At 43.5% G+C, this 19,801-nt stretch overlaps 2 protein-coding genes across 3 annotated transcripts in view; both read left to right on the forward strand.

Moving 5' to 3' along the window:
- DTD1 (D-aminoacyl-tRNA deacylase 1) overlaps positions 1-19,801 on the forward strand; it is a 135,204-nt gene that overhangs the window by 95,170 nt on the left and 20,233 nt on the right. The window contains exon 6 of one of the 2 annotated variants that reach the window (XM_070381140.1): positions 893-4,105. The exons of the other annotated variant lie outside the window; for it this stretch is intronic. The gene's annotated coding sequence lies outside the window, so the exon portion shown is untranslated. Of the gene's footprint in view, positions 1-892; positions 4,106-19,801 lie in introns of those variants that run through there. 2 annotated transcript variants of the gene reach the window in all.
- On the forward strand, positions 12,721-15,856 carry SCP2D1 (SCP2 sterol binding domain containing 1). The gene has a single exon (XM_070382067.1). It carries the CDS (start codon positions 15,115-15,117, stop codon positions 15,583-15,585), a length of 471 nt encoding a protein of 156 aa, XP_070238168.1. The 5' UTR covers positions 12,721-15,114; the 3' UTR covers positions 15,586-15,856.

Below are 19,801 nucleotides of genomic sequence, written 5' to 3' on the forward strand. Positions count from 1 at the left end.
AAATAATTGCTTATTACTGTGAGCCTCTGAGATGTGATGGTTTGTTATGCAGCACTTTATGTTATAGATGACTGATAACGAGGCTGCCAAATAGAGAATAAGTAGAGATTCTTCATGTGCTATGGACAAAATTTGCGTATGTTCAACTTGGAATTGTCACATAACCAGCACTTAGTAACTGAGAGGAACTGAGTTCAACAGGGTGATTGTATTTCATATGTTTAAAAAGAATGGTGTGAACCGTACTATGTATTCTGAGTGTCTGGCCTGCCTTCTAAATGACTGTAACTTTTATGAATCCTTTTCTAATAGCCTTTTCCCCATCTTTTCACCAGTCAGTTTGTTGACATCTACCTATAATTCAGTACTAGGCTGATTCATGGACACTCATATACTCCTATATTGCTGTATTTGTTTTGTTACATGTCTATCTATCCATCCGTCAATCCTCTTGTCTTTTAATGCATTTCAAAACAAGTTGCAAGCATGAGTACACATCACTCCATGGAGAATTTTGACAGATGAATATACCCATCACCCCTGAGTTTCTTCATGCCACTTCCCAGTTAATCTCACCCTCACACCTCAGAGTAAAGAGTCTTTTGATTTTTTTTCCATTATAGATTAGTTTTGCCAGTTTTAGAACTTCACGTTTGTTGTTGTTCAGTCACTAAGTCCTGTCCGACTCTTTGCAACCCCATGGACTGCAGCACGCCAGGCTTTTCTGTTCTTCACTACCTCCCAGAGTTGTCTCAGACTCATGTCCATTGAGCTGGTGTTTCTATCTAATCATCTCATCCTCTGCACCCCCTTCTCCTAAAGGGAATTTATATTATGCAGTCTTTTGGCATAACATTTTTGATATTCATTCCTGTTGTGTCTGTCATTAAAGGTCCTCACTGGAGGCTGAACAACATGCTGCTGAATAACCAACAAATCACAGAAGAAATCAAAAAAGAAATCAAAATATGCATAGAAATGAATGAAAATGAAAATACAACAACCCAAAACCTGTGGGGCACTGTAAAAGCAGTGCTAAGGGGAAGGTTCAAGAAACAAGAAAAAAATCCAATAAATAACCTAACTCTACACCTAAAGCAACTAGAAAAGGAAGAAATGAAGAACCCTAGGGTTAGTAGAAGGAAAGAAATCTTAAAAATTAGGGCAGAAATAAATGCAAAAGAAACAAAAGAGACCATAGCAAAAATCAACAAAGCTAAAAGCTGGTTCTTCTAAAGGATAAATAAAATTGATAAACCATTAGCCAGACTCATCAAGAAACAAAGGAAGAAAAATCAAATCAATAAAATTAGAAATGAAATTGGAGAGATCACAACTGACAACACAGAAATACAAAGGATCATAAGAGACTACTATCAGCAATTATATGCCAATAAAATGGACAACTTGGAAGAAATGGACAAATTCTTAGAAAAGTACAACTTTCCAAAACTGAACCAGGAAGAAATAGAAAATATTATCAGACCCATCACAAGTACAGAAATTGAAGCCATAATCAGAAATCTTCCAGCACACAAAAGCCCAGGTCCAGACAGTTTCACAGCTGAATTCTACCAAAAATTTAGAGAAGAGCTAACACCCATCCTACTCAAACTCTTCCAGAAAATTGCAGAGGAAAGTAAACTTCCGAACTCATTCTATGAGGCCACCATCACCCTAATACCAAAACCTGACAAAGATGCCACAAAAAAAAGAAAACTACAGGCCAATATCACTGATGAACATAGATGCAAAAATCCTTAACAAAATTCTAGCAATCAGAATCCAACAACACATTAAAAAGATCATACACCATGACCAAGTGGGCTTTATCTCAGGGATGCAAGGATTCTTCAGTATCTGCAAATCAATCAATGTAATACACTACATTAACAAATTGAAAAATAAAAGCCATATGATCATCTTAATAGATGCAGAGAAAGCCTTTGACAAAATTCAACATTCATTTATGATAAAAACTCTCCAGAAAGCAGGAATAGAAGGAACATACCTCAACATAATAAAAGCTATATATGACAGACCCACAGCAAACATCCTCAGTGGTGAAAAATTGAAAGCATTTCCCCTAAAGTCAGGAACAAGACAAGGGTGCCCACTTTCACAACTACTATTCAACATAGTTTTGGAGTTTTGGCCACAGCAATCAGAGCAGAAAAAGAAATAAAAGGAATCCAAATTGGAAAAGAAGAAGTAAAACTCTGTTTGCAGATGACATGATCCTCTACATAGAAAACCCTAAAGACTCCACCAGAAAATTACTAGAGCTAATCAATGAATATAGTAAAGTTGCAGGATATAAAATCAACACACAGAAATCCCTTGCATTCCTATACACTAATAATGAGAAAATAGAAAGAGAAATTAAGGAAACAATACCATTCACCATTGCAATGAAAAGAATAAAAAACTTAGGAATATATCTACCTAAAGAAACTAAAGACCAATATATAGAAAACTATAAAACACTGGTGAAAGAAATCAAAGAGGACACTAATAGATGGAGAAATATACCATGGATTGGAAGAATCAATATAGTGAAAATGAGTATACTACCCAAAGCAATCTATAGATTCAATACAATCCCTATCAAGCTACCAATGGTATTTTTCACAGAGCTAGGACAAATAATTTCATAATTTGTATGGAAATACAAAAAACCTCGAATAGCCAAAGCAATCTTGAGAAAGAAGAATGGAATTGGAGGAATCAACCTGCCTGACTTCAGGCTCTACTACAAAGCCACAGTCATCAAGACAGTATGGTACTGGCACAAAGACAGAAATATAGATCAATGGAACAAAATAGAAAGCCCAGAGATAAATCCACACACCTATGGACACCTTATCTTTGACAAAGGAGGCAAGAATATACAATGGAGAAAAGACAATCTCTTTTAACAAGTGGTGCTGGGGAAACTGGTCAACCACTTGTAAAAGAATGAAACTAGAACACTTTCTAACACCATACACAAAAACAAACTCAAAATGAATTAAAGATATAAATGTAAGACCAGAAACTATAAAACTCCTAGAGGAGAATATAGGCAAAACACTCTCCGACATACATCACAGCAGGATCCTCTATGACCCATCTCCCAGAATATTTGAAATAAAAGCAAAAATAAACAAATGGGACCTAATTAAAATTAGAAGCTTCTGCACAACAAAGGAAACTATAAGCAAGGTGAAAAGACAGCCTTCAGAATGGGAGAAAATAATAGCAAATGAAGTAACTGACAAAGAACTAATCTCAAAAATATACAAGCAACTCCTGCAGCTCAATTCCAGAAAAATAAACGACCCAGTCAAAAAATGGGCCAAAGAACTAAACAGACATTTCTCCAAAGAAGACATACAGATGGCTAGCAAACACATGAAAAGATGCTCAACATCACTCATTATCAGAGAAATGCAAGTCAAAACCACAATGAGGTACCATTTCACACCAGTCAGAATGGCTGCGATCCAAAAGTCTACAAGCAATAAATGCTGGAGAGGGTGTGGAGAAAAGGGAACCCTCTTACACTGTTGGTGGGAATGCAAACTAGTACAGCCACTATGGAGAACAGTGTGGAGATTCCTTAAAAAACTGGAAATAGAACTGCCATATGACCCAGCAATCCCACTGCTGGGCATACACACTGAGGAAACCAGAATTGAAAGAGACACGTGTACCCCAATGTTCATCACAGCACTGTTTATAACAGCCAGGACATGAAATCAACCTAGATGTCCATCAGCAGATGAATGGATAAGAAAGCTGTGGTATATATACACAATGGAGTATTACTCAGCCATTAAAAGGAATATATTTGAATCAGTTCTAATGAGGTGGATGAAACTGGAGCCTACTATACAGAGTGAAGTAAGCTGGAAAGAAAAACACCAATACAGTATACTAATGCATCTATATGGAATTTAGAAAGATGGTAATGATAACCCCTTATGAAAGACAGCAAAAGAGACACAGATGTATAGAACAGTCTTTTGGACTCTGTGGGAGAGGGAGAGGGTGGGATGATTTGGGGAGAATGGCATTGAAACATGTATAATATCATATATGAAATGAATCGCCAGTCCAGGTTCAGTGCAGGATACAGGATGCTTGGGGCTGGTGCACTGGGATGATCTAGAGGGATGATATGGGGAGGGAGGTGGGAGGGGGGTTCAGGATGGGGAACACATATACACCCGTGGCAGATTCATGTTGATGTATGGCAAAACCAATACAATATTGTAAAGTAATTAGCCTCCAATTAAAATAAATAAATTTATATTAAAATAAAAAACCATCTAAACAAACAAACAAAATTCAAGATCTTTACAGGCTCTCTTTACCATCAGCATTCGGGCTTCTGTGATATGTCCACAGTTACAGTGACCACAGTTAAATAACACACTGTACCAAAAACATCCTTCTGAGATAGGCACAGCTCCTGCTTGTCTGGCAGAGATCTTGTTCTTTGGTTTGCACCCCCGGCCCTCTCCAGGCTCAGGGTTGATGAATCTTTCAAAACAGCCAGAGGAACTTATCAGAATTTGTTCCACAGTGGTCTTGATGTACTGAGTTCAGTAAGACCTAGGGGCTGACCCAGCTCTGTTGACTGACTGCATCAGACTTTTCTCCAGGGGGGCCGTCAGGGTTTCCAAACCGTGTGTTAGAGGGAGTGGCTAGGGACATGGCAAGTTGTCCTTCTTACTTTGCTTTGTTCTGCTCTGGCGGGGTGACCAGAGTCCACAGCAGTGAGTGGGAAAGAAGGAAAGAAAATGAGAATAAAATGACACTTCCTCCACCGTAGCTAAATGCCAGTGCTCAGCCTGTTGGGCCATTTTATCCTTAGAGTTAGTTTGAAGTTTTTTGTTTTTCAAACTTTAAACCTTTCATTTTGTATTGGGGTACAGCCAAATAACAATGTTGTGATAGTTTCAGGTAAACAGTGAAGGGACTCAGCCATCCATGTACACGTACCTGTTCTCCCCCAAACCCCCACTCCCATCCAGGCTGGCATGTACCATTGATCAGAGTTCCCTGTGCTATACGATAGGTCCTTGTTGGTTATCCATTGTAAATATAGCAGTGTGTACATGACTTTTGTTTCTAAAAATCAAAGCACTTGATGTGGCTCCAGCTTTGCTCCTGAACAACTTAGTGGAGCTGGAACTATGTTTTCCAGAATTCCCATCCACGCAGACTTCCAGGGTGAGCACAGGGTACTGACCTCCCCTGAGCCTTGAAAGGCAGAAATGATACAACGCGGAGTCTTTCTACCGGGGGAAAAGGTGGGTGCGGCTACTCAGGCGCTATAGACCTGTAGGGAGCATCTGGGGTCCCCTGGCTCGCCTGGTTGGTCACTTCGCGGGCTTCCTCATCTGCCCACTGCTTCCCTGATCTCTGGGCTGGGCTGCCGCTCAGCTACCCTCAGGCCCTGCCCAGACGCAATCAGCAGCTGCAGGGAAACTATGTAGCCAGCTCCTTCCCCCACATGAGGAAGGTCGCATCCCTCTAACAGGTCCCTGGCCTGTGTCATTCTTACCCCTGCCTCTCGGTGGACTCCTGAGTGAACACCTACCTCAAGGATGAGTGCCATTCACTTAGTTCCTCCTTTTGTTTCTCTAGCACCTCTATTGGGTTCTACGCTCCTCTAGGCATCCCCGAAGTTAAGGGAAGGTGGCTGACTGAAGAAAAGAGAAAGGCACAACCTAAAAATTGAGAACCATAAGTTGGGAAGACAGCCTCTCAGATGGCTCTGAGGGACAGCTTTGAAGAGGAGCCAGGATATACAGGAGTTCTGTGTGTGTGCTCAGTCGTGTTCGACTCTTTGCAGCCCAACTATAGCCCTCCAGGCTCCTCTGTCCATAGGATTCTCCAGGCAAGAATACTGGAGTGCATAGCCACTCCCTTCTCCAGGGGATCTTCCTGATCCTGAGATCGAACCCAGGTCTCCTGCATTGCAGGCAGATTCTTTACCATCTGAGCCACCAGGGAAGTCCTAAAAAATTCGTTGCTCAGTCGTGTCTGACTCTTTGTGACCCTGTGGTCTAGGGCCCACCAGGCTCCTCTGTCCCTGGAATTCTTCAGGCAAGAATACCGAGTGGGTAGCCATTCTCTTCTCCAGGGGATCTTCCCAACATAAGCATAGAACCTGGGTCTCTTGCATTGCAGGCAGATTCTTTACTGGCTGAGCCACCAGGAAAGAAACAAAAACAAAACCCAGTAGTGGAACTTCAGAATGTTACTGTTCATTAAGAAAACATGATGCCTCAAGTTAATGACTTTAGCTGCTTTTCTGTGTTTGGGAAGATGGGAGAGTCTGGGTTCACTGAAATCATTGCTTTGGTCTATACCCCAGCTATCTAGGGCCACTATCCTGCTTTTTTCCATCCTGAATCTCCTCAGGGCACACACTGAGAGGTGGCTGAGGGCTTGATGCCATCCAGCCATCTCATCCTCTGTCGTCCCCTTCTCCTCCTGCCCCCAATCCCTCCTAGCATCAGAGTCTTTTCCAAGGAGTCAACTCTTAGCATGAGGTGGCCAAAGTACTGGAGTTTCAGCTTTAGCATCATTCCTTCCAAAGAACACCCAGGGCTGATCTCCTTTAGAATGGACTGGTTGGATCTCCTTGCAGTCCAAGGGACTCTCAAGAGTCTTCTCCAACACCACAGTTCAAAAGCATCAACTCTTCGGCACTCAGCTTTCTTCACAGTCCAACTCTCACATCCATACATGACCACTGGAAAAACCATAGCCTTTGACTAGACAGACCTTTGTTGGCAAAGTAATGTCTCTGCTTTTCAATACGCTATCTAGGTTGGTCATAACTTTCCTTCCAAGGAGTAAGTGTCTTTTAATTTCATGGCTGCTGTCACCATCTGCAGTGATTTTGGAGCCCCAAAAAATAAAGTCTGTCACTGTTTCCACTGTTTCCCCATCTATTTGCCATGAAGTGATGGGACCAGATGCCATGATCTTCGTTAGTTCTGAATGATGAGCTTTAAGCCAACTTTTTCACTCTCCTCTTTCACTTTCATTAAGAGGCTTTTTAGTTCCTCTTCACTTTCTACCATAAGGGTGGTGTCATCTGCATATCTGAGGTTATTGATATTTCTCCTGGCAATCTTGATTCCAGCTTGTGCTTCTTCCAGCCCAGCGTTTCTCATGATGTACTCTGCATAGAAGTTAAATAAGCAGGGTGACAATATACAGCCTTGATGTACTCCTTTTCCTATTTGGAACCAGTCTGTTGTTCCATGTCCAGTTCTAACTGTTGCTTCTGACCTGCATACAGATTTCTCAAGAGGCAGATCAGGTGGTCTGGTATTCCCATCTCTTGAAGAATTTTCCACAGTTCGTCTCACATGCTCCCATCCTGAACCCTCCTCCCCTCCCAACCTCCCCATACCATCCCCTGGGCCTTCCCAGCGCACCAGCCCCAAGCATCCAGCATCGTGCACTGAACCTGGACTGGCATCTCGTTTCATACATGACATTTCACATGTTTCAATGACATTCTCCCAAATCTTCCCACCCTCTCCCACAGAGTCCATAAGACTGTTCTATACATCAGTGTCTCTTTTGCTGTCTCGTACACAGGGTTATCGTTACCATCTTTCTAAATTCCATATACATGCGTTAGTATACTGTATTTATGTTTTTTCCTTCTGGCTTACTTCACTCTGTATAATAGTCTCAGTTTCATCCACCTCATTAGAACTGATTCAAATGTATTCTTTTTAATGGCTGAGTAATACTCCATTGTGTATATGTACCACAGCTTTCTTATCCATTCATCTGCTGATGGACATCTAGGTTGCTTCCATGTCCTGGCTATTATAAACAGTGCTGCGATGAACATTGGGGTACACGTGTCTCTTTCCCTTCTGGTTTCCTCAGTGTGTATGCCCAGCAGTGGGATTGCTGGATCATAAGGCAGTTCTATTTCCAGTTTTTAAGGAATCTCCACACTGTTCTCCATAGTGGCTGTACTAATTTGCATTCCACCAACAGTGTAAGAGGGTTCCCTTTTCTCCACACCCTCTCCAGCATTTATTATTTGTAGACTTTTGGATCGCAGCCATTCTGACTGGTGTGAAATGGTACCTCATAGTGGTTTTGATTTGCATTTCTCTGATAAAGAGTGATGTTGAACATCTTTTCAAGTGTTTGTTAGCCATCTGTATGTCTTCTTTGGAGAAATGTCTATTTAGATCTTTGGCCCATTTTTTGATTGGGTCATTTATTTTCTGGAGTTGAGCTGTAGGAGTTGCTTGTATATTTTGAGATTAGTTGTTTGTCAGTTGCTTCATTTGCTATTATTTTCTCCCATTCTGAAGGCTGTCTTTTCACCTTGCTAATAGTTTCCTTTGATGTGCAGAAGCTTTTAAGTTTAATTAGGTCCCATTTGTTTATTTTTGCTTTTATTTCCAATATTCTGGGAGGTGGGTCATAGAGGATCCTTCTGTGATTTATGTCAGAGAGTGTTTTGCCTATGTTCTCCTCTAGGAGTTTATAGTTTCTGGTCTTATGTTTAGATCTTTAATCCATTTTGAGTTTATTTTTGTATATGGTGTTAGAAAGTGTTCTAGTTTCATTCTTTTACAAGTGGTTGACCAGATTTCCCAGCACCACTTGTTAAAGAGATTGTCTTTAATCCACTGTATATTCTTGCCTCCTTTGTCAAAGATAAGGTGTCCATATGTGCGTGGATTTATCTCTGGGCTTTCTATTTTGTTCCATTGATCTATATTTCTGTCTTTGTGCCAGTACCATACTGTCTTGATAACTGTGGCTTTGTAGTAGAGCCTGAAGTCAGGTAGGTTGATTCCTCCAGTTCCATTTTTCTTTCTCAAGATCGCTTTGGCTATTGAGGTTTTTGTATTTCCATACAAATTGTGAAATTATTTGTTCTAGCTCTGTGAAGAATACTGTTGGTAGCTTGATAGGGATTGCATTGAATCTATAAATTGCTTTGGGTAGTATACTCATTTTCACTATATTGATTCTTCAATCCATGAACATGGTATATTTCTCCATCTATTAGTGTCCTCTTTGATTTCTTTCACCAGTGTTTTATAGTTTTTCTATATATAGGTCTTTAGTTTCTTTAGGTAGATATATTCCTAAGTATTTTATTCTCTTCGTTGCAATGGTGAATGGAATTGTTTCCTTAATTTCTCTTTCTGTTTTCTCATTATTAGTGTATAGGAATGCAAGGGATTTCTGTGTGTTGATTTTATATCCTGCAACTTTACTATAATCATTGATTAGTTCTAGTAATTTTCTGGTGGAGTCTTTAGGGTTTTCTATGTAGAGGATCATGTCATCTGCAAATAGTGAGAGTTTTACTTCTTCTTTTCCAATTTGGATTCCTTTTATTTCTTTTTCTGCTCTGATTGCTGTAGCCAAAACTTCCAAAACTATGTTGAATAGTAATGGTGAAAGTGGGCACCCTTGTTTTGTTCCTGACTTTAGAGGAAATGCTTTCAATTTTTCACCATTGAGGATAATGTTTGCTGTGGGTTTGTCATATATAGCTTTTATTATGTTGAGGTATGTTCCTTCTATTCCTGCTTTCTGGAGTTTTATCATAAATGGGTGTTGAATTTTGTCAAAGGCTTTCTCTGCATCTATTGAGATAATCATATGGTTTTGTTTTCAATTTGTTAATGTGGTGTATTACATTGATTGATTTGCGGATATTGAAGAATCCTTGCATCCCTGGGATAAAGCCCACTTGGTCATGGTGTATGATCTTTTTAATGTGTTGTTGGATTCTGATTGCTAGAATTTTGTTTAGGATTTTTGCATCTATGTTCATCAGTGATATTGGCCTATAGTTTTCTTTTTTTGTGGCATCTTTGTCAGGTTTTGGTATTAGGGTGATGGTGGCCTCATAGAATGAGTTTGGAAGTTTACCTTCCTCTGCAATTTTCTGGAAGAGTTTGAGCAGGATAGGTGTTAGCTCTTCTCTAAATTTTTGGTAGAATTCAGCTGTGAAGCCGTCTGGACCTGGGCTTTTGTTTGCTGGAAGATTTTTGATTACAGTTTCAATTTCCATGCTTGTGATGGGTCTGTTAAGGTTTTCTATTTCTTCCTGGTCGAGTTTTGGAAAGTTGTACTTTTCTAAGAATTTGTCCATTTCTTCCTCGTTGTCCATTTTATTGGCATATAATTGTTGATAATAGTCTCTTATGATCCTTTGTATTTCTATGTTGTCTGTTGTGATCTCTCCACTGTCATTTCTAATTTTATTGATTTGATTTTTCTCCCTTTGTTTCTTGATGAGTCTGGCTAATGGTTTGTCAATTTTATTTATCCTTTCAAAGAACCAGCTTTTGGCTTTGTTGATTTTTGCTATGGTCTCTTTTGTTTCTTTTGCATTTATTTCTGCTCTAATTTTTAAGATTTCTTTCCTTCTACTAACCTGGGGTTCTTCATTTCTTCCTTTTCTAGTTGTTTGAGGTGTAGAGTTAGGTTATTTATTTGACTTTTTCTTGTTTCTTGAGGTGTGCCTGTATTGCTATGAACTTTCCCCTTAGGACTGCTTTTACTGTGTCCCACAGGTTTTGGGTTGTTGTGTTTTCATTTCATTCGTTTCTATGCAAATTTTGATTTCTTTTTGATTTCTTCTGTGATTTGTTGGTTATTCAGCAGCGTGTTGTTCAGCCTCCATATGTTGGAATTTTTAATAGTTTTTCTCCTGTAATTGAGATCTAATCTTACTGCATTGTGGTCAGAAAAAGATGCTTGGAATGATTTCTATTTTTTTGAATTTACCAAGGCTAGCTTTATGGCCCAGGATGTGATCTATCCTGGAGAAGGTTCCATGTGCGCTTGAGAAAAAGTGAAATTCATTGTTTTGGGATGAAATGTCCTATAGATATCAATTAGGTCTAACTGGTCTATTGTATCGTTTAAAGTTTGTGTTTCCTTATTAATTTTCTGTTTAGTTGATCTATCCATAGGTGTGAGTGGGGTATTAAAGTCTCCCACTATTATTGTGTTATTGTTAATTTCTCCTTTCATACTTGTTAGCATTTGTCTTACATACTGCGGTGCTCCGTGTTGGGTGCATATATATTTATAATTGTTATATCTTCTTCTTGGATTGATCCTTTGATCATTATGTAGTGACCTTCTTTGTCTCTTTTCACAGCCTTTGTTTTAAAGTCTATTTTATCTGATATGAGTATTGCTACTCCTGCTTTCTTTTGGTCCCTATTTGCATGGAAAATCTTTTTCCAGCCCTTCACTTTCAGTCTGTATGTGTCCCCTGTTTTGAGGTGGGTCTCCTGTAGACAACATATGTAGGGTCTTGTTTTTGTATCCATTCAGCCAGTCTTTGTCTTTTGGTTGGGGCATTCAACCCATTTACGTTTAAGGTAATTACTGATAAGTATGATCCCGTTGCCATTTACTTTATTGTTTGGGGTTCAATTTATACACCATTTTTGTGTTTCCTGTCTAGAGAATATCCTTTAGTATTTGTTGTAGAGCTGGTTTGGTGGTGCAGAATTCTCTCAGCTTTTGCTTATCTGAGAAGCTTTTGATTTCTCCTTCATACTTGAATGAAATCCTTGCTGGGTACAATAATCTGGGCTGTAGGTTATTTTCTTTCATCATTTTAAGTATGTCTTGCCATTCCTCCTGGCTTGAAGAGTTTCTATTGAAAGATCAGCTGTTATCCTTATGGGAATTCCCTTGTGTGTTATTTGTTGTTTTTCCCTTGCTGCTTTTAATATTTGTTCTTTGTGTTTGATCTTTGTTAATTTGAGTAATATGTGTCTTGGGGTGTTTCTGCCTTGGGTTTATCCTGTTTGGGATTCTCTGGGTTTCTTGGACTTGGGTGATTATTTCCTTCCCAGTTTAGGAAGTTTTCCACTATTATCTCCTCAAGTATTTTCTCATGGTCTTTCTTTTTGTCTTCTTCTTCTGGAACCCTATGATTCAATGTTGTAGCGTTTAATATTGTCATATCTTACATTTTATCTAATTAACTATTTGCCTGTCTTTGGCCCTATCTTCAGCTGTGTCTTGAAATAGGAATGCCCTTACCCTGGCCAGTAATGCCTTTTGGGAGGGATGATCTCTGTTCTATATATATAAAATCTAAGTTACTGGGACTTTACAAATATATTTGTACATGAGTTTGGTATAGTACAGTAACTTTTTTTCCAGTGAGAAAGGCTTTCAGGGCTTGGCACTGTCTTCCCATGGATGTGGTGGATTAATATCATTATTGATCTTCACCCTTTTCTGTGTGTACACATGTCTTAGCTTGGGCTGCTGTCATAAAAATACCATGAACTGTGTGGCTTATAAACAACAGAAATTTATTTCTCATGGTTCTGCAGGCTGGAGTCCCAGATTAGGGTGCCAGCCTCTTGGGAGAGCTCTGTTCCAGGTTACAGACTGTGGACTTCTCACTGTATCCTCAAGTTAGGGAGGAGAGAGGGGACGCAAGTTCTCCTGTGACTCTTAGGGCATTAACCACACTCATGAGGGCTTCCCCCTTATGACCTCATCTAGTCCTAATCACATCTCACTTCCTAACCCATCACATGGTGGGGTTAGTGTTCCAGCATGTGGATTTGGAGATTATACAGACTTCTTTATCCATTCATCTGTCAGTGGATGTTCAGGTTACTTTCATGTCTTCATATGACCAGGGATCAAACCCTGGTCTCCTGCATTGCAGGGAGATTCTTTACCATCTGAGCCACCAGGGAAGCATGGCACCCCACTCCATTATTCTTGCCTGGAGAATCCCATGGACAGAGGAGCCTGGCTGGTTACAGTCCATGGGGTCGCACAGAGTTGGATACGACTGAAGAAACTTAACACATGTCTTGGCTACTGTCAACAGTGCTGCAGTGAACATTGGGTGAATATATCTTTTCAGTTAGAGGTTTCATCTTTTCTGGATATATGCCAAAGAGTGAGATTGCTGGACTATATGGTAGATCTATTTTTAGTTTTTTAGGGAAACTATACTGTTTTCCACCGTGGCTGCACCAGTTTACATTCCCACCAACAGTGTAGGAGGCTTCTTTTCCCACACCTTTGCCAGTACTTATTATTGTTTAGTCCCTAAGTCGTGTCCGACTCTTTTGTGACCCCATGGACTATAGCCCGCCAGGCTCCTCTGTCCATGGGATTTCCCAAGCAAGAATACTGAAGTGGGTTGTCACTTCCTTCTTCAGCAGATCTTCCTGACTCAGGGATTGAACTCAAGTCTCCTGCTTGGCAGGTGGATTCCTTACCACTGAGCCACCTGGGAAGCCCGATAGTAGAAATATCCTCCTCTAAAAGATAGGAACTCATGGAGGGATATGCATGGGCTGTGAAACTGTATTCTCCTCTGACGTGCTGAGGCAGGAATGGCAGCCCTGTTGGGGAGCCATCTGAACAGTTCAGAAGGGACAACCCATCCTTGAGGAAAATCAGGCATGGTGGACATGGGGCTCGGTGGTCCATTGACTGTTCCCAGCGAGCTTACTGGGGCAATCTAACTCTTCATTTTAAACTCTTAATGTATTAGTTGCATACTTGGTGGCCTCAGGGGAAAGACTTGGTTTTGGAGCCCATTGGATTTTGTTTAACTGCTCCATGTTAATAATACCAGCTCATCCATCAAGTACCAAAGAAAATGTACTGAAAACTTTTGTACTTTCTGAATTCCTCCCAGAGAGAAAAGAGCTTCCAGCAACTCCGTACCAGCTTCACTTACATTTAAGAACACCATGGTGGGGAAAGGACACAAGTACCCACCTGGCCAGAGCTCCCAATGACCCAATCTGGGACAAGCTGAGTGAGAAAATAAATAATCATCATAACAGATGATAAGAATAAAGCAATATCCATGAGTCCATATTGGGATAAATAAATGATTGCACAGGTGAAAAAAATGAGGGAAAGCTCATTCTTCCAGCAGAATTCCAGTCGTTAAATCTAAAAGGAGTGATGGGCATTTAACACTAGTGGGTCAGGGATGGGGGCAGACAGGAGTGGGCTGGAGTGTGATACGAAACAGGGTATTTGCAGAGTCTCAAAGTATCATCTTCCACAAGACATTTATTCATTACAAAGGGAGAAGCAGTAACTCTGCAGGGAGCTGCCCATCACCCGGTGACGCCACCTTAACCAAGGAATCAAGGTCAGCATCACCGTGGGGGGACATTCTGGCACCATAGACCCCCTGATAGGATGCATGGCGAAGGCACAAGATCCCTGCGGTGGCATTCCTGCCCAAGCCCTCAACCTCATCAAGAGAAAGCATCAGGCAGACCCAAAGTGGGCTCTGAAGTCTTTCTCCCTCTGTTTAAACCTGGCTGCCCTACGACTCACTGGGTGGCTTTGGAAAGTCACTTCACTTCTTGCCTCAGCTTCCTCATCTGTAAAATGAGGATTGTACCAGTACCCACCTCAGACAGTTATATGGAGAGTTGTGTGTTGATAAAATACATGTGCAGTGCCTACAGTGGTGTTGTGGCTTGGAGTGAGGGCTGTGATAGTGTCTGCAGTTATCCTGTGAGACCAGCAGCGTCTTCTGCCGACCTCAGGGATATTTGTTTCTTTCCTTTTCCCCTCTCATTCTGCTTCTGGAAGCTTCCAGTGTAGGCCCTGGTGCTGAGCCCTCCTCCACCAGCTGTTTTGTTCTAACAGTTTTTCCCACTCCCCAGTAGGTAGTTGAAGCACCAGTATCTGGACCTTAAGATCATCTGCTTTTGAAAGAATCAGAATGAGTGCTCTCTCAGTTAGGGCTGTTGAAAAGACAGAGCTCATGTCACCAGAGAACCTTCTGCGGGCAGTTTCCTTTATTCCCAGCCCGGGGTCCAGACCTTTCTGGGCTGGGCTTGTGGGACCTTGTGGTTTAGGGGAGTGGTGGTGTGGATCTGTGTCACAATGACCTGGCCGAGCCCTAACCCCATGTCACGTGTTTAGCACCCGTTCAGCCAATGAGACTGTGGCACACACACACAGCCTGAGTCCCCGCTTGGCCTTGCCTTTGATGTCACAATCTGACCTTGTGTATATTAACCTGGCCGCAGCTGCTCACACACCAGTCGGCAAGGTCAGGAGGACCAGTGCAGTGGGATGTGGAAGAGAATTGACCATCAGCTCAAGATCAAGGCAGGGGATGGGTCACAGGCAGGCCAGTTCAAGGAACTGGGTCCAGGTCGGGAACCTGCTGTGCCACACTCTCTCTCGCTGTCAGAATTCCAGACCATCCCAGTGTTTGAGGACATCAGCCAGCACGTCAAAGAAGTGGGGGACCAGCTGGTGAAGAAAGTCAATGCCATCTTCCAACTGGACATCACCAAAGATGGGAAGACTGTCCACCAGTGGACCATTGATCTGAAGAACGGCTCTGGGGACACGTATCGAGGACCTGCCAGGCTCCCAGCAGACACCATCTTCACAATCCCCGAGCCTGTCTTCATGGAGTTGATTTTGGGCAAAATGAACCCTCAGAAGGCTTTCCTTGCCGGCAAGTTCAAAGTGAGCGGCAAAGTTCTGCTTGGCCAGAAGCTGGAGAGAGTTTTCAAGGACTGGGCTAAGTGGTAAGCCTGCCGGAATATCAGGAAAATGAGCAGACCTTCTCTCCAATTACAATGTCAAGCAGCAATCATGCTTAAGCTGAAGATTAAAACAAAAAGTATTCAATATTTTTACTCAAATTCTTCCTATTCAAGTTTGATTAATGTTCCTGCTGATGTGTTAATTTGGAGCGAGGGTTCTAGAGCAGTAAAGAGAGTTGCAGTGTATCACCTAAAATCTTTGTCTTTTTCTTTCCTTAGATTTATTTATGTCATAATACGCTAGGGTGAAAGCCCCAGGTGTCTACACCTGTGGTGTCAAAACTACACAGGTGGTTTTGACAGCTGGGTTTAAATGCTTCAGCGATTGAGTTCCTGGAACTTTTGTTTTGTTTGGAGTCTTTGGGAAAGAAGTGATGACCATCACTTTGCAGTATTCCATTGGCAGCCTGGCTCTTTGAGGAGACTTTAACACAGGGTTGCAGTGTTCTAAAAGGGTGAACTCTCCTGGTGGCTCAGACGGTAAAGAATCTGCCTGCAGTGCAGGAGTCCCAAGTTTGATCCCTGGGTTGGGAAGATCCTTTGGAGAAAGGAATGGCTACCCACTCCAGTATTCTTGCCTGGAGAATCCCATGGACAGAGGAGCCTGGTGGTCTACAGTCCATGGGGCAGTAGAGAGTCCGGTACGACTCACACTTTCACTTTCTTTCCACAGCTGTGGGGATGGAATGAGGTCACAGAGGGGGTGTGCCCCTGATGTAACATAACTTCTGATGGATTTAATTCCAGTAGAGTCGAAGGGCTTAAAAAATGTTCTAGGCTGCTGGTTCTTAAATTGGAATGTACATCTGATTACCTGGAAGCCCACATGGCTGGGCTCCACTCATTGTTTCAACTCTGTAGGTCTGGATGGCGTGGGGAATGTGCATTTCTAGCCCAGCTCCCAGGTGATGCTGGTGGGACCGCCCTTACAGAACCCCTGCTGTGGTCCACGCACAGCTTTCAGTGAAGATCACAACTGATCTGCTGTAGACCTGTGAGATGTTCCAGCATGTCGAGGGTCTCCCGCAGACAGATTACACAGCCCTCTCGTGGGCCATTTCTGGCGTCAGGAACTTGTGCGCTGAGCATTTCACAAAATCAGAGGTGATGCTGGGAGATATTTCCTTCTGGGAACCCCCTCCACACATGGAACGAAGCAGCTGCAGCCTGATGAGGCCTCCCTGTGGGTGAGTGTGTGGGTCATTAGTTCCTCATGACCAGTGTGCACCTTATCTTGTAGGTTAAATACACACAGTGTGGACCCTCCAAAAGCCACCCAGGAGCTTCATGGAAATGGCCATCCTTAAACACATGCCTGCCAAACAATCCAGCTAGTCCTTCCCTAGGTATTTTCCCAAGAGAAAAGCGTACACACAAGTATAAAAATTTGTACGTGAATGTTCATGGCAGTGTATTTGGGATTGTCCCAGACTATAAATAAACTGAATGTCCATCAACAATTGACAGATCAAGGGATGTTCTACCCTGGAATACTACTCAGCAAGAAATGGGGTTGAATTTTCATTGTGGGCACAACCACATGGTGAATGTTAGAACTGTGCAGAGTGAGCAAGGCCAGAGAAAACAAGTATGTACCTGTGGTCTAGTCATGTAACATAGTAGAAATGTAAACTGTAGTGGCAGAAAGGTCAGTGGTTGCCAGGAGACGGGGATGGGTGGGGAGTGGGGAGGCAATTTGGGGTGGTGGATGCGTTGATTGCCCTGGGGGTGGTGTGCGGTTTCACAGGCATTATGTTTTTCGTAGATCAGATTGTGTACTTACATACACATAGGCAGTTTACTATGTGTCCGTAAAACTCAGTGGACTGTAGCCCTCCAGGCTCCTCCATCCATGGGATTCTCCAGGCAAGAATACTGGAGTGGGTTGCCATTTCCTTCTCCAGGAGATCTTCCTCACCCAGGGATCAAACCCGGGTCTCCCGCACTGCAGGCAGGCTCATTACCATCTGAGCCACCAGGGGAGCCCTATAAACTCAATAGCACTGTCTTAATAGCCTTCTGCCCTCCATTCAAAATGAAGTTTTTTTTTTTTTTTTTATTGAAGGATAATTGCTTCACACAAAATGAAGTTTTTATAAAGAGAATTTAAGACTCAAGCCTCCCCTGGGCACGAGTCATCCTCCGACCTCATTGTGTGTCTGTTTTTCTCACTGACCTGTGGTCCCTGCACAGGTTTCTGAAGTTCTCCGTGTTGGAAACGAGGCAGAGAAGGAGCTCATTGCTGTCAAAATCTCATCTTCTCAGAGGGAAGTGAAGAGACCCTGGGCTGAGTTGACTCTCAGCTCTGTGGTCAGGAGTTGCTGATGGTTTGGGAGTGGGGTGTGGGGCTTCCTGGCTCACCTGGGCCACTCAGCAGATGAGGAGGTAAATGGTGTGGTGTTGCTGCCAGTGCCCCTGCCTGTGGTCATGGTGGGCATCTCAGAGTCTTTGGATGATATGAGAGACCACTGATACCAGCACTTACCGTGCCTAGTCCAGGCAGTGCTGTTTGAGCTGCATTTACGAGTGTCAGGCGTTTGGGGCGGCTGCTGTTAGGGACACGACTGGCTCGAGCCTGTCCCCTGATGGTCCTACTCATACCTCTGGGGATTGGCCCTGAGATGAGTTTGCTTAAAAATGGGATAAGGGTCTGGAGGGGTGTGAGGAGGGAGGGAAGGGTTACAGAGAGGTCCTGCCTGGACTGACATCTGACCACAGGGAAGCCCACCCCATGGATTGGCTAGAGACCTCTGACCCAGCATCACTCAGGGCAGAAACATGACTCAAACCAGGTAGAGTACTTTCTCAGGAATTTGGGTCTGGGAAGCTGAGACCCTGAGCTACCAAGGGTGAGGGAACAGGATCCAAAATGTTGGGCTGCCGGAAGGGTGGCTGCCATGGTGAGCGCTAGACAGGACAGCCAAGCCTTGAGCGAGGAGGGGGCTGGTTCACTAGCGAGGGGGGAAGAGTTCAGGCCTTGGGAACACACAGCAAACCCCTGTGCCATCAAAAGTCTTGTGATGCCAGGAGGCTGGGTGGAGTGGCTGGACAGACTCAGATTTTGGAATTGGATGTGTAGTTTTGAGACAGAGTCACCAGCTCATGTCTGGGAGGTTCCCCGTTCTGGCCTCAGTGGCGGCCTCTGGAAAAAGGCCCATTGCCCTTAAGCTGTCTGGTTGTCGGGGGCTGGGACTGGGTCCCCCACAGGGCACCGGGGCTGGGGTCTTCTGTGAGTGTGAGTCCCTCCTCTTCTGCATGGTAGGGAGGACTGGATCCCCATGGCCTCCTGGAAAGGCCCCCACTTGGGTGCTCTTCTGCCTGACCTCTCACAGTTGGTGGATGCCCCAGAAGCTCACCTCTGGCTCAAGACTTCTCTCATTTGCTTGTTCTGCTCAAGGTTGGCCAGCACAGTGTTTTTAAAATTGGAATGAGAATATTTCATGTAAAAAGTGAGTTTCTGGATTCTCTTGAAGAGTTGGGTCATTTGGTCACACTGGACCCTGTTCCTGCCAGGCTGGGGGGACGGGGGCCTCACTGGGCCTTCCAGGTAGGCCGGGCCTCACCCTGTGCTCTGCCTCCTGGACCTTCGGGCTGAGTCGGTGGCCCCCTGCCGTCGTGCCTAGGTGGTCATTTTCTCCGGCAGGCTTGCTTTGCTGGGGCCCGTGGATACCGGCCTTCAGGCCCCAGCTCCGCGCGGCATCGGTCACCTCAGTGGAGTGTTCCTGTGTGGACTCACACACGCGCTCAGCTCACCACAGACTCAGCAGCTGCCAACAGCACCATTCACACTCTCATAGCATCTGCAGGTCAGAAGTGGGGGCAGGGCTGACTGGGTTCCTCGCTTCCATCTCACAGGCCTGAAGTGAGGGTGTTGGCCAGACTGGGCTCTCATCTGGGGGCCCGGGAAAGGGTCAGTTCAATTCCTCATGGTGGTAGCACCGAGGTCCCCATAGCCTCACTGGTTGTCAGCCAGGCCAGCTCTCTCAGCTCCTGGAAGCCAGCCACCTTCCTGGTCACTAGGCCGGCCCCTCTGCAAAGCCTGCGGCAGTACGAGGAGGCCTTCTCAGGCCTCAGTGTGCTCTCTGAACCCTTCTGCCTTCATCTCTGCCTCTGGGTTGAAAGGATTCAGGTGACTGCCACCCAGGTAACCCAGGAGAATCTTCTCTCTTCATGTCAGCCTATCGGTAACCTTAATGACACCT

This window comes from Bos mutus, chromosome 13, assembly GCF_027580195.1.
Source record: "Bos mutus isolate GX-2022 chromosome 13, NWIPB_WYAK_1.1, whole genome shotgun sequence".
Lineage (NCBI taxonomy): Eukaryota > Metazoa > Chordata > Mammalia > Artiodactyla > Bovidae > Bos > Bos mutus.

What these genes read in the sequence shown, in the direction of transcription:
- SCP2D1 (XM_070382067.1), top strand. Translation starts at nt 15,115, where the DNA reads ATGTGGAAGAGAATTGACCATCAGCTCAAGATCAAGGCAGGGGATGGG.